The sequence below is a fragment of the Panicum virgatum genome, chromosome 5N (assembly GCF_016808335.1).
Source record: "Panicum virgatum strain AP13 chromosome 5N, P.virgatum_v5, whole genome shotgun sequence".
Lineage (NCBI taxonomy): Eukaryota > Viridiplantae > Streptophyta > Magnoliopsida > Poales > Poaceae > Panicum > Panicum virgatum.
Genome location: NC_053149.1, coordinates 56,939,391 through 56,951,398, shown reverse-complemented (window position 1 = coordinate 56,951,398; position 12,008 = coordinate 56,939,391). Strand labels below are relative to the sequence as shown.

At 48.8% G+C, this 12,008-nt stretch overlaps 2 protein-coding genes across 2 annotated transcripts; one reads left to right on the top strand and one right to left on the bottom strand.

Moving 5' to 3' along the window:
- Positions 1-3,532: 3,532 nt before the first annotated feature.
- LOC120673670 (probable alpha,alpha-trehalose-phosphate synthase [UDP-forming] 7) lies at positions 3,533-8,083 on the top strand. The gene is made up of 3 exons (XM_039954631.1): positions 3,533-5,850; positions 6,405-6,678; positions 7,235-8,083. Exons 1-3 carry the CDS (start codon positions 3,785-3,787, stop codon positions 7,610-7,612), a joined length of 2,718 nt encoding a protein of 905 aa, XP_039810565.1. The 5' UTR covers positions 3,533-3,784; the 3' UTR covers positions 7,613-8,083.
- Positions 8,084-9,236: 1,153 nt separating this feature from the next.
- Positions 9,237-11,755, bottom strand: LOC120673671 (heat stress transcription factor A-4b-like). The gene is made up of 2 exons (XM_039954632.1): positions 11,317-11,755; positions 9,237-10,741 (listed from the first exon to the last, which is right to left on the bottom strand). The coding sequence occupies exons 1-2, from the start codon at positions 11,530-11,532 to the stop codon at positions 9,611-9,613; spliced, it is 1,347 nt and encodes a 448-aa protein (XP_039810566.1). The 5' UTR covers positions 11,533-11,755; the 3' UTR covers positions 9,237-9,610.
- Between the last annotated feature and the right edge of the window lie 253 nt (positions 11,756-12,008).

Genomic DNA, 12,008 nt, shown 5'->3' with positions numbered 1-12,008 from the left:
TTAGGGATGAGTGTAATTTTTCGCGACGAATCTAACGACTAGCGCAGTGATACTACCGTAACAATTCTCTAATCGCGCGGTCAAAGTACTCATTAGATTTTTCATGGTCACTAGCGCAGGGGTTCTAAAGTTCATTTTGTAAACTGGCTTTGTTTTGACACCGTAATTAGCGGTCAAACAATCATTATTCACTAGCACAGCACAAACCAAATATCCATGCAAACCGATTGGCCTCTAAAACATTTTAAAACCGCGCAATCACTTCAAATCAGACTGTGTTCCTCGAATTTTGTTTACTGTCTCTCTCGGTTTGCAAAACCTTCAGATCAGACTTCTTGGGCTCTTGGCAGCCTGGCAGGGCCGGGCTCACCTGTTGGCGTGCACGTGAGTACGTGATCATGTGAGCCAGATATTTTACTCGCAAACTAACAGTTAGTACGCGTACTAGCTGCACCTGTGGTCGACCGGAGTACCCGGAGTACAGCTTTGCGGGCACGGAGACCGGCCCCGCAGTCGCCGGCGGCGCTCGGCTGGCGGCTGCCCGGCCGGACCACGCACCGCGCGCGCCGTGCGGTCCCGACTTACCCGTCCGACCTGGCGTCCACGCAGAGAACAGGATAAGACAGCTTTGAAATGCTTTGCATGCAAGCCGCACATCGAGACGGGCGCCTGTTTTTTTCTTTTAGGGGCGTTTAGTTCTCAAAAATTTTCGCTTCCAAATTTATGCCTTTCTTTTTGACACATGCATGAAACACTAAATGTAGAGCCCGTTTAGTTCCCAAAAATTTTTATTCGCTACAGTAACTTATAATGTTTTACCATTAATTTGGAATATTAAATGTGGATAATTCGCAAAACCCATTCCACAACCCCTGGGCAAAATCGTGAGACGAATCTAATGAACCTAATTATGCAATGATTAGACAATGGTGTGCTACAGTAACCAACCTCTAATGACAGATTAATTAGGCTTAATAAATTCGTCTCGCGATTTCCCGTCCATCTATGTAATTAGTTTTATAATTGAATTACGTTTAGTCCTCCTAATCTTCGATTGAAAAAGTGCTACAGTAAATTTCCCAAAAAAAATTGGGAACTAAACGCGCCGGTAGTTAAACAATAAAACTAATTGCACAATTTGTATGTACACGACGAGACGAATTTTTTGAGCCTAATTAGCGTATGATTAGTCATAAGTGCTACAGTACCTAATGATGCGGTCAAAGACCTTAAAAGATTCGTCTCGCGGTTTCCAGGTGAGTTCCGAAATTAATTTTTAAATTAGTGTCCGAAAAACCATCTGAACATCTAATCAAACTATTGATGTGACACTCAAAATTTTTGATTTAGAAACTAAACGGCCCCTTAATCCTCCCCTGGATTCTAATCGTTGGGAGGGTGGGCTGACTCGGTGCCTACGCCGACGCAGCAGCTCAGCTATCGGGCCGTGCTGTGGCCTGTGGGTCCCGTTTGTTTCGTGCTATTCAAACTTATGCTGCTAGAGAATCTTGTATGCATGAAACACTAAACGAAGTTTATTTACAAAACTTTTTTATGGATGAGTGTAATTTTTCGCGATGAATCTAATGACAGTAATTAATTAATAATTGGCTATAGTGATGCTACAGTAATCATCTTCTAATCGTGCGGTCAAAGACCTTATTAGATTCGTTTCGCGAAGTAACGCAGAGATTGTGGAGTTAGTTTCGTAAACTGTTTTATTTAGTATATCTAATTATTGATCAGAGTTTGTGTTATTTGTGCTGCTCATCAAACCAAACAGGACCCACGTCACGCACGGCACGCAGGCGCACAGCAGCCTGCACGCCTTGGCGCCGCCGCCGCCACGTGCTGCTGCTGTCTCTGGTCAGCCAGCCGTGGCGCCAGGCGGCCTCCGGCTCCCGCGCGGCCGCGCCCCGCCCCGCCCCGCCCGGTCAACACGTACGACGACGGATCGAGCTGCCGACCTGCCGGGTTGCGACCAGCCAGGCGGACCGCACCAATCCGGGGGATTCCGCTGAACGACGCGGATCCAGCCTCCGCCTTGGAAATCCTGTCGCGGCCGTCGTCGTCCCGGACCAGCAGCCGCAGCCAGCCCCTCGTTTGGAGGGTCTCTTGACAGCATCAGTTCCGGGCTTAAATAAACAAAAAAAACAAACAATCGTGGACTGGAGCCTAGGACTGCTCCGCTAAGCACCGTCTATGCGTCAATTGCCTGGATTATCTCCGGATTACATGGACTGTCCTTTGTTCCATCGCGCGTCGCGAATTTGGTGCGCCGCACCCGGCTGAGCGCGCAAGGCAGGCCACAGTTTGGATGCATCTGTTTGGGTGGTGAAAAGGACAAACGCAAACACCAAAACGATTTATTCTCCTCTGAAGAAAAACCAAAGCGGTGAAAATGATGCCGCATCGAAGTTACAGGCTGCGGATGCGGGACGAGGCTTTTTGGACTGCGGATGGGACGGGAGCGCAGGATCAGATAGATCTTCGCGATGGCCGGGATCGTTGGGTCGTTATCCGAAGCAAGAAATCCGACACGTCGGAATCGTATACTTACTGGCCTTGGACGTCTTTAAAGTATCCGCTCCGCACATTATCGGAGAATTTCTGATGTCTTTCTTCCTTCCAGAAAAGAAGACAATTTCTGGCAGTACTATTGCTGGCATTTGGCATGAAGTTAGAGAGCTAAGCTTGTCTTTTATTTCTTTTATTTGTTCACATATTAACCGGGAAGGCAATGAGCCTGCACATGTGTGCGCGCGTAGGGCCTCAATGTCTTCTCCGGTGCTGTCCTGGATTGGTGTTCTCCCAGACTGGTTAAGGGAGGTCGCCATCAGGGATTGTAATGGTGTGATGCAGTAATATGATTTGCCCTCAAAAAAAAGAAAAGAAGAGAATTTCTGATGAGCAAACAAATTTTGATTTATTTCCGTGCAGGGTACAAAGGCGGGGGGTTGGACTTGGATAGAGCAGGGGCCGGGGGACGTGGGGAAGAGTCGCTCCCCGGTCGTCACACCTGACGTCACGCGAGCACGCGGACGTGGCAGTTCCTGTACGCGACACGTTTTTCTCGCCGCCGGGAGGGCGCCCACCTCTAGGCGGTATGCCACGGAAAAGACGAGGGAGGGAAACTTCCAAATGCACCCCGCGGAACTGATGGATTTGGCAAACAGGTTCTTTGAAGTGGCCCATCGCCCATGGCCGTTCGAACCACCAACCCCCCCAGGCTGATCCGAGCCGTTCATCGACCAGGAGCAAACAGAACTGCTCGTATCTGAACGGTCCGGTGCGGGGGGCCGCGGGCCCTACGGAAGAAGGTGGGGCGCGTGACGCCAGCTGGCACCGGAGGGGGGCGGGCGCAACCTTATCCTCTTTTCCCGAGGCATTTCGTCCCTAGGCGCGGTCCAAGGATCCATAACCCACCGGCAGAATGTGGGTCAACATGTCAGTGATAGGTGGTCCAGGAAAGGCCCCGCGCGCCGAGCCCAACACGCCGTGGAATATACGGGCGCGTCCTTGCCTTCCTCTCCCCTACCCCTCTCTCCCTCTCTCTGTCTCTCCTCGCCTCGCCTCCGGTAGCGAAGACGCGAACCCACCACCTCCCTCCCTCGCCGCCTCCCTCAGATCAGATCAAAGCGGAACACCGAACTCCTCCGCTTCATCCGCCTACTAGGGTTTGGTGAAACCCTCCGCCCCGTGGATCGGAAGGGCTAGCTAGGGTTTGATCACCTCTCGCGCGAAGCTTTCTCTTTCATCTGCTATTCTGCTCGGTGTTTCAGCCATGATGTCGCGGTCGTATACCAACCTACTCGATCTCGCGGAGGGCAACTTCGCGGCGCTGGGCCTGGCCGGCGGCGGGGCGCGGCGGAGGCAAGGGTCGTTCGGGCTGAAGCGGATGTCGCGGGTGATGACCGTGCCGGGGACGCTGTCGGAGCTCGACGGCGAGGACGAGTCGGAGCCCGCGGCGACCAACAGCGTCGCCTCCGACGCGCCCTCGTCGGTGGCGGTCGACCGGATGATCGTCGTCTCCAACCAGCTGCCCGTCGTCGCGCGGCGGCGGCCCGACGGCCGAGGATGGTCCTTCTCCTGGGACGAGGACTCGCTGCTCCTCCAGCTCCGCGACGGCATTCCCGACGAGATGGAGGTGCTCTTTGTCGGCTTCCTCCGCGCCGACGTTCCCATAGCCGAGCAGGACGAGGTGTCGCAGGCGCTGCTCGATCGATTCCGCTGTGCGCCGGTGTTCCTCCCCGACCACCTCAACGACCGCTTCTACCACGGCTTCTGCAAGCGCCAACTCTGGCCTCTGTTCCACTACATGCTCCCCTTTTCATCATCCGCGTCCGACGCAACCACCTCTTCGTCGCCCGGCAACGGCAGATTCGACCGTAGCGCTTGGGAGGCGTACGTGCTCGCTAACAAGTTCTTCTTCGAGAAGGTCGTTGAGGTTATCAACCCGGAGGACGACTACGTCTGGGTTCATGACTACCACCTCATGGCGCTGCCTACCTTCCTCCGCCGCCGGTTCAACCGCCTCCGCATCGGATTCTTCCTCCACAGCCCCTTCCCCTCGTCAGAGATCTACCGCACCCTCCCTGTTCGTGAGGAGATATTGAAGGCCCTGCTTAATTGTGACCTCATTGGGTTTCACACTTTTGATTACGCCAGGCACTTTCTCTCGTGTTGCAGTAGAATGCTGGGAATTGAATACCAGTCAAAGCGTGGGTACATTGGATTGGATTACTTTGGCCGCACTGTTGGGATCAAAATCATGCCAGTGGGAATTCATATGGCTCAATTGCAGTCAGGTCTGCGCTTGCCTGACAGGGAATGGAGGCTTTCCGAGCTTCAACAGCAATTTGAGGGGAAAACTGTCTTGCTTGGTGTGGATGATATGGATATCTTCAAGGGGATCAATTTGAAGCTTCTTGCCTTTGAGAATATGCTGAGGACCCATCCCAAGTGGCAGGGCCGAGCAGTATTAGTGCAGATTGCTAACCCAGCCCGTGGGAAGGGTAAGGATCTTGAAACCATCCAGGCTGAGATTGAGGAGAGCTGCCGGAGGATTAATGGGGACTTTGGCCAGTCAGGGTATAGCCCTGTTGTTTTCATTGATCGTGATGTGTCAAGTGTTGAGAAGATTGCCTATTATACAATAGCAGAATGTGTTGTGGTGACTGCTGTGAGGGATGGGATGAACTTGACACCATATGAATACATTGTCTGTAGGCAGGGTGCCCCAGGATCCGAGTCCATATCAGAGGTGAGTGGGCCAAAGAAGAGCATGCTGGTTGTGTCAGAGTTTATAGGGTGCTCACCTTCGCTGAGTGGTGCTATTCGGGTTAACCCATGGAATATAGAGGCAACCGCAGAGGGGATGAATGAGGCCATTTCAATGCCTGAACAGGAAAAACAATTGAGGCATGAGAAGCATTACCGTTATGTCAGCAGCCATGATGTTGCTTACTGGTCAAGGAGCTTCATCCAAGACTTGGAAAGGGCTTGTAAGGACCACTTTAGGAGGACTTGTTGGGGCATAGGGTTGGGTTTCGGTTTCAGGGTGGTGGCCTTGGACCCTCATTTCACAAAGCTTAACATAGATTCAATTGTTAATGCTTATGAAATTTCGGAGAGCAGGGCTATTTTGCTTGACTATGATGGAACTTTGGTTCCTCAGACTTCCATCAATAAGCCACCTAGCCCAGAAGTAGTCAGTATTATCAATACCCTTTGCTCAGATAGGAGAAATATTGTTTTTCTTGTCAGTGGGCGAGACAAGGATACGTTGGGAGAGTGGTTTGCCTCATGTCCAAAGCTGGGGATTGCAGCTGAACATGGTTACTTCTTAAGGTATGTTCTTTTCCATTTTTGCACAATTGATACTTGTTTGTGAAGTACTGGCCGCTGGATACTATGCCTTTTCTATAAATAGTAAGAGCAATACAACCTATCCTTACCAAACATTGAACTTAGTTAGCAGCTATGGTTTTAAGTGGCTTCACTACTTGAATGTAACATTGAACTTAGTTAGCAGCTATGGTTTTAAGTGGCTTCACTACTTGAATGTAACATTGAACTTAGTTTGTGATATACAACCTTTTTTTCCTGTCCCTCAGAACCATAATAGAGGCGGTTGCTTTTTTTGTCCTTAATAACTTTTGGTCAAGATAATATTTGTTAATTTTTTTGGGGTTAAGTTGGCCCTCTATATTTGGCATCTTTAGGACCGCTTGGAATATTAACTTTACTTTAACCTGAAGGTCTCATATGAACATGAATGTTATGAATCGATTTTAGGCTATTGTTTTTTATTCATTTAGCAGCAGTAATTGGTTTAACTAGCTGCTATAAGAATGTCTAAACTAGAAAGGGTCTTTGAAATAAGATTTCGAAATTTGTTGTAGGTGGTCTAGAGACGAAGAGTGGCAAACCTGCACCCAGGCTTTGGACTTTGGATGGATGGAAATGGCAAAGCCAGTGATGAATTTGTACACAGAAGCAACTGATGGATCCTCCATTGAGACCAAGGAAAGTGCTTTGGTGTGGCACCATCAGGATGCTGACCCAGGCTTTGGATCATCACAGGCAAAGGAATTGCTTGATCACCTGGAAAGTGTACTAGCAAATGAACCAGTCACTGTTAAAAGTGGCCAGTTCATTGTTGAAGTCAAGCCTCAGGTTCGTTCATCTATTAGTTTCCCAAAATCTTTCTTGAAAGATCTGTGCCTTTTCACATATAAGTCCATTATTTGTGCCTTTGAAAAACACATTTGGTATTTTATTTTTTATGTGTACATAAAGTAATTATGAACTGTAGACCACTAGCTAGCACCTTTGTGTTTCTCACAGTTGATATGATCATCAGTTTCAATTTTTAAGCACCCAGTTCTTTTTTCCTGATACAATATATTAGCATAATTTTTATTCACTATTAGGTTATTAGGTCCACTCAGTTATAAAATACCTCATTAGTCCTGTTTTGGCTTCTATCTGGTTGTGGGAATGCTTTCCGAAACAACTTTTGAAGAAGCAATCTGGTGACACTGTTCTGTGGTTTTAGTATTTGTGCTTTGTAGCTGTTGCTGAAAAGCACATTTTTGTTTGCCTTTTCACCTATGGGACCTTAGGTACTTAACCTTCTGTAATATTGAAGTTCGAGTTATGTCATATGGCTTTTACCTTGCATGATCAACCTTCACTTAAGATTCATTCCTTTTGTTTTGCTAATCTGTAGGGTGTAAGCAAGGGAGTAGTTGCTGAGAGGATACTTGCATCAATGAAGGAGGGAGGAAAGCAGGCTGATTTCGTACTGTGTATTGGTGATGACAGGTCCGATGAGGACATGTTTGAAAACATTGCCGATATCATGAAGAGGAATATGGTTGCTCCAAGAACACCACTGTTTGCGTGCACTGTCGGACAAAAACCAAGCAAAGCCAAATTCTACCTGGACGATACATTTGAAGTGGTCACCATGCTGAGTGCACTGGCAGATGCCACAGAACCTGAACTGGAGACTGATTCGGCTGATGAATTGGCTGCATCTATTTCATCAGTTGACATTGGTGATGAACAATCAGAATCCACTGATGGACCAATTGGAGGATCTTAGCGCACTTCCAGAATATGATGATTGATTCAATAGTCTCTTCTGCACATTTTTCTGATGGATATGAAGTTCAATGACTAACACCTGGGCCTACGAATGCTCGAGAGGAAGGCTTCTCAATCTGCTGCACTAAGTTTCTTTTGTCGGGCAAGACAATATGACCTTTTGCTGCAAGACGTAGGCCCATATGTCCATAGCTGACTTGCCGACTTTGCACGTTTCTTTTTCACTTTTTCGTTCCTTTGGTTGAAGTAAAATGAAAGCTTCAGGGAAGGCAAGTGAATCGTGGGGCTGATGTAATGGGATGGGAATAGAAGTGGCACATGTGAAAGGAGTTCGTGCAATCCGTGATTTGATCTCTTATTAACAAGTTACAAAGTGGTGGCACCTTTTGAATTATAAGTTGTAGCAATCTCAAGGGTGAGGTCTGAATTATTTCGTTGCTTCAAAGCTGGATCTTGGCTCCTTTTCTCTGATGGTTTTGCTCCTACGTTTTCCTCCTTATCATTTTGCCTGGAAGATGTTTGCGTTCTCAACACTGTCGCTGGATTATGGCGTATGCAATGCCTGTCGATTTTGTATGCCTCTTGCAACGGGCGCTGGATGCCTCGAGATTGTATTAGGCGTTGTGGTGGCAGGTTTTAATTGGAGTACTGCCAAAGGGTTCTTGCCGAATTGGCAAATTTTGGTTTCATTGGACTGAAGGCGGCGTGTTCTTGTTCATAGTCTTCCATTTCTTCGGGTAGGAAAATGACTTAAAATCACTCCAACTTGTTGATCCTGCAGCAAGTCTTACGAAGTGATTTGTCAATACCGTAAAAAATATGCAGACCTACGGCGTCGTATTTGCCTATTTAGCAGACACTGCCGAGCATCGATTGTTCACCTGGACACGATTGGCACGACGCACGAACTGATCACAGTGGCGCATTTCAACACGCTAACGTACCAATGCACAGTGGCACGTAGGCGCTGTAAGCATCCTCTTCGGTTTCATGTATTGCAGAACAAGAGCTTGGAAACATCTCTCCCAAGACTCTCCAACCGTGATGCAGCCGTACGCCATGTGGATTGAACCCACACACACCAGCAAACTGTAGCCGGCGCAACAGCATGCGTGGCAATTGGCAAATAAAGCAGAGTACAGTGGCCGGTAGCGCAGCGCGTCAGCAAATTGATCTTGCCAAGGGAGAAGATGCCAACGAGCAGCCTGCCCGATTCATCATACCACGCTGTCCCCGTCAGACAACGGCACAAGCATGACGGAATCGCGAGCAAATAGTGAAAGGAACCGGATCCACATGATCACGAACCGGGCAGATCGAGCTGTACAAGCCGCCGGGCCGGAACGACGAATAATCAAGGTCCTTATCATTCCATAAAGCTGAATGCTAGCGGCAATTATTTAACATTATTGTACGGCTCAAAGTAGCAGTTACATTATGTACGGTACGGCTGTACCTGTCCCTGCAGAAAAAACTGAAACTACCAGACACTTCATCAAGCCTGAAGCACCGAATGCAACACCAAATATAGTTCACCAGAATTATATAAAAAGAATATAGTTCACCAGGCAAACACTAAGCAAGAAGAAAAAGGTAAGAGAACAACAGAAAAGGCGTGAGGATAGTGTTCCAAAAGTGAATTGGTTCTTTAGTCTATATATAGCATTCAACATCGAAGTGAATATGATATCCATCCATATAACCATGACCCCAACCTGACAAATCGTAGAAGTTGAGGACAACAATATCAGGATGTGTCAAGTGACCAGGTATGCACACAACATACCTCACAAAAGTATAGCAACTAATCTCTGAATCATTCTAAACATGGGCAAAGTACAAGGGAAAAAGGCATGTTCCCTACAAAGTCGATGTCAGTCGACACATCGCACTGCAGTAGGCGAATATGTGGTACACTACGAAGTAAAAGTCAGAGATCCCACGGTCCTATGTGTTTCTGTGCTAATTGTTTTTCAGCTACAAGAAATACGAACAGTTAGGTTTTCTCCGCCGAGGTGAGATGCCCCAGCTTTTCTGTCATCTGTTCCACATTCTTCTTTCCCCGCCATAAGTTTTCCTGATCTCCTGTTCTCGTCCGATCATCTTTACTGTCTCCATCTCGCCTTTCTGATTGGACCCCCTGATGTGCATTGGAACCAGGCTGCTCAGTAAGAAATTGCTCCCAAAAGCCATCATTTGCAGGTGCTAAACTTGGATGGTCCTCGGCAGGTTGATCCCTTGATGGACCAGTTTCTGTAATAGCAGGCTCAAGATTAACATCGATCTCAGACACCTTAGCTCGTGAATCTGTACAGGACTGCATTTGAGGGAGGGGAGGACTTTCTGCGCAGCTAGTTGACCCTGATATGTCATGAGAAGAGAGCGAATCTCCTGCACCAGCTGAAGAGGTATGCATCCTTGAGAGTGAATCTCCTGCACCAGCTGAAGAGGTATGCATCCTTGATGGAGGTGATGGTACAACAGGATCACTTTCTCCAGATGAATGGAGCTCTGTGATAACAATGGCAGATGAAGGTCCCGGGACACCATCATCATATGAAATATCAAATGCTTCACTTGCTTCTCGAAAGAAATTCTCCAATGAGTTCAAGGAAGACTCCATTTTGTCAAATGATTCTCTGTAAACTGGTGGGTTCGTTAAGCCCCCATGCACAATCTGATTCCCCTCGGTATTTGCATCTTGGTGGAGAGAAGCAGGTATTAGTAGTCTCCTTTTCTTTCCGTGATGATCAGTTTGCTGCACAAAGCTAGAGCGAAATCCTGGTGCCCGTACAATATCTCTGACATAAGCTATCAGATTCTTTTGCCGATCCTCCAAAGATATCAACTTATTCTCCAGCTCCTGCATTCGTCTCTCCATATCAAGTTTCTTTTCCGCATTCTTTTCAAGCTCTGAGATGAGATCTGCATTCTCGCACTTGAGCTTCTCAATTTCCTCTTCATATTCCCGCCTTTCATGATCTGCTAACGGTGCAGAAACCTGATTGTGTGATGAGTGACTGAATATGGGTTTGCGCCTATGTATATTTTTCAGTCGGTGCCGTTGTCCCCTAATGAAATCCTCATTTGCAAACTCCCATTGCTCAGGATCAATTTTTCTGAAGCCCTGCATAATAAGAACACGCAGAAACCTATTACCATAGTATCACAAAAAATGATCTGTCAACGTTCGTAAGTCAATAGAAATCACGTGCTGTCAGCAAAAGAAAGGGAAGTACAGCAGCTGAATCATAATTCAGTTTGGTGTCTAGTTGATTTGATGTGGGTGTGGAAAAACATGTCACTTCAACAGCATCTACCGTTGCCAGTGGATCATTTGTCAAGAGACACGACCCTCGAATTCTGTCAGGTCTAGAAGGAAAAGAGCATCTCACCAAGCTAATTGGTTGTCTACAACTACAAGTATGGCGCATGGAATTAAACCTAAGGCAAAACACCAATACGCTTATGCTATAACAAGAAACTAATCCATTTGGCCTACGACGATACCCAAAGCACTTGCTCCACAACAGCTCATAAGATTCGGCCCCAAATTGTAGGATTCTCGCACAGGCGCAAACAATCGTAGCTAACAGCAGCACGCCACGACGCATCACGATCGACCAGACCCGAATTGGGCAGGCACGGAGGCTGGGGCGGAAGGAAAGGAGACGAAGGAAGGGCCGCGGGGCGGCGGCTTACGTAGGTGTTGAGCTGCCGCACGAAGCTGGAGAAGTTGTTGTGCTTGAAGTACTTGGGGAGCAGATCCCTGCAGAACTCGGCCTGGTTGGCGACGACGAAACTGGTCCCCGGCGGCGTCCACGCCACCACGGCGTCCGTGGCCGGGTTGTCCACCATCTCGTACGTCTTGCTCAGGAACGGCGGCAACGAGGACGCGCCCCCGCCGCCCGCCTCCATCCCCACCCGAGACCAGCCTCCCCCCTCGTCCTCCTACTCAGGCTGCTGCTGCTGCGGCGGCGGCGGCGGGGGCTCGGCGCATGCCCGGTGTGATCCGGCGGATTTGGGCTCGCGGCTGCTTGCTTGGGGTTTGGTTGGTTGGTGGCCGGGGGCTCTCGCTCTCCGAATCGGATTGGCGGAAATTTCCAGAAGGTTAGATTGCGCGGCGTGGGCCTCGAGCGCGGGGCTGGGGCGGGGCGGGGCGGGGCAGGGCGGGCTTCTGGTTGGGTCGGGTTGGGTGGTTTGGTAAGCAATGACGCGACCGGACCAAGCGGATGGATGGCGAGCTGAAAATGAAATGGTCGTGCTGAGGCTGTGGCGGCGATGCGAGCCGTGCGGCGCGGGCTCGGTTCGGCAGCGCGGGGATGGCGAGTGGTTTGATCGATGAATCCCTCCTCGTCTTCACCGTCGGGGTTGACTTCCTTTTCCATCTCTAG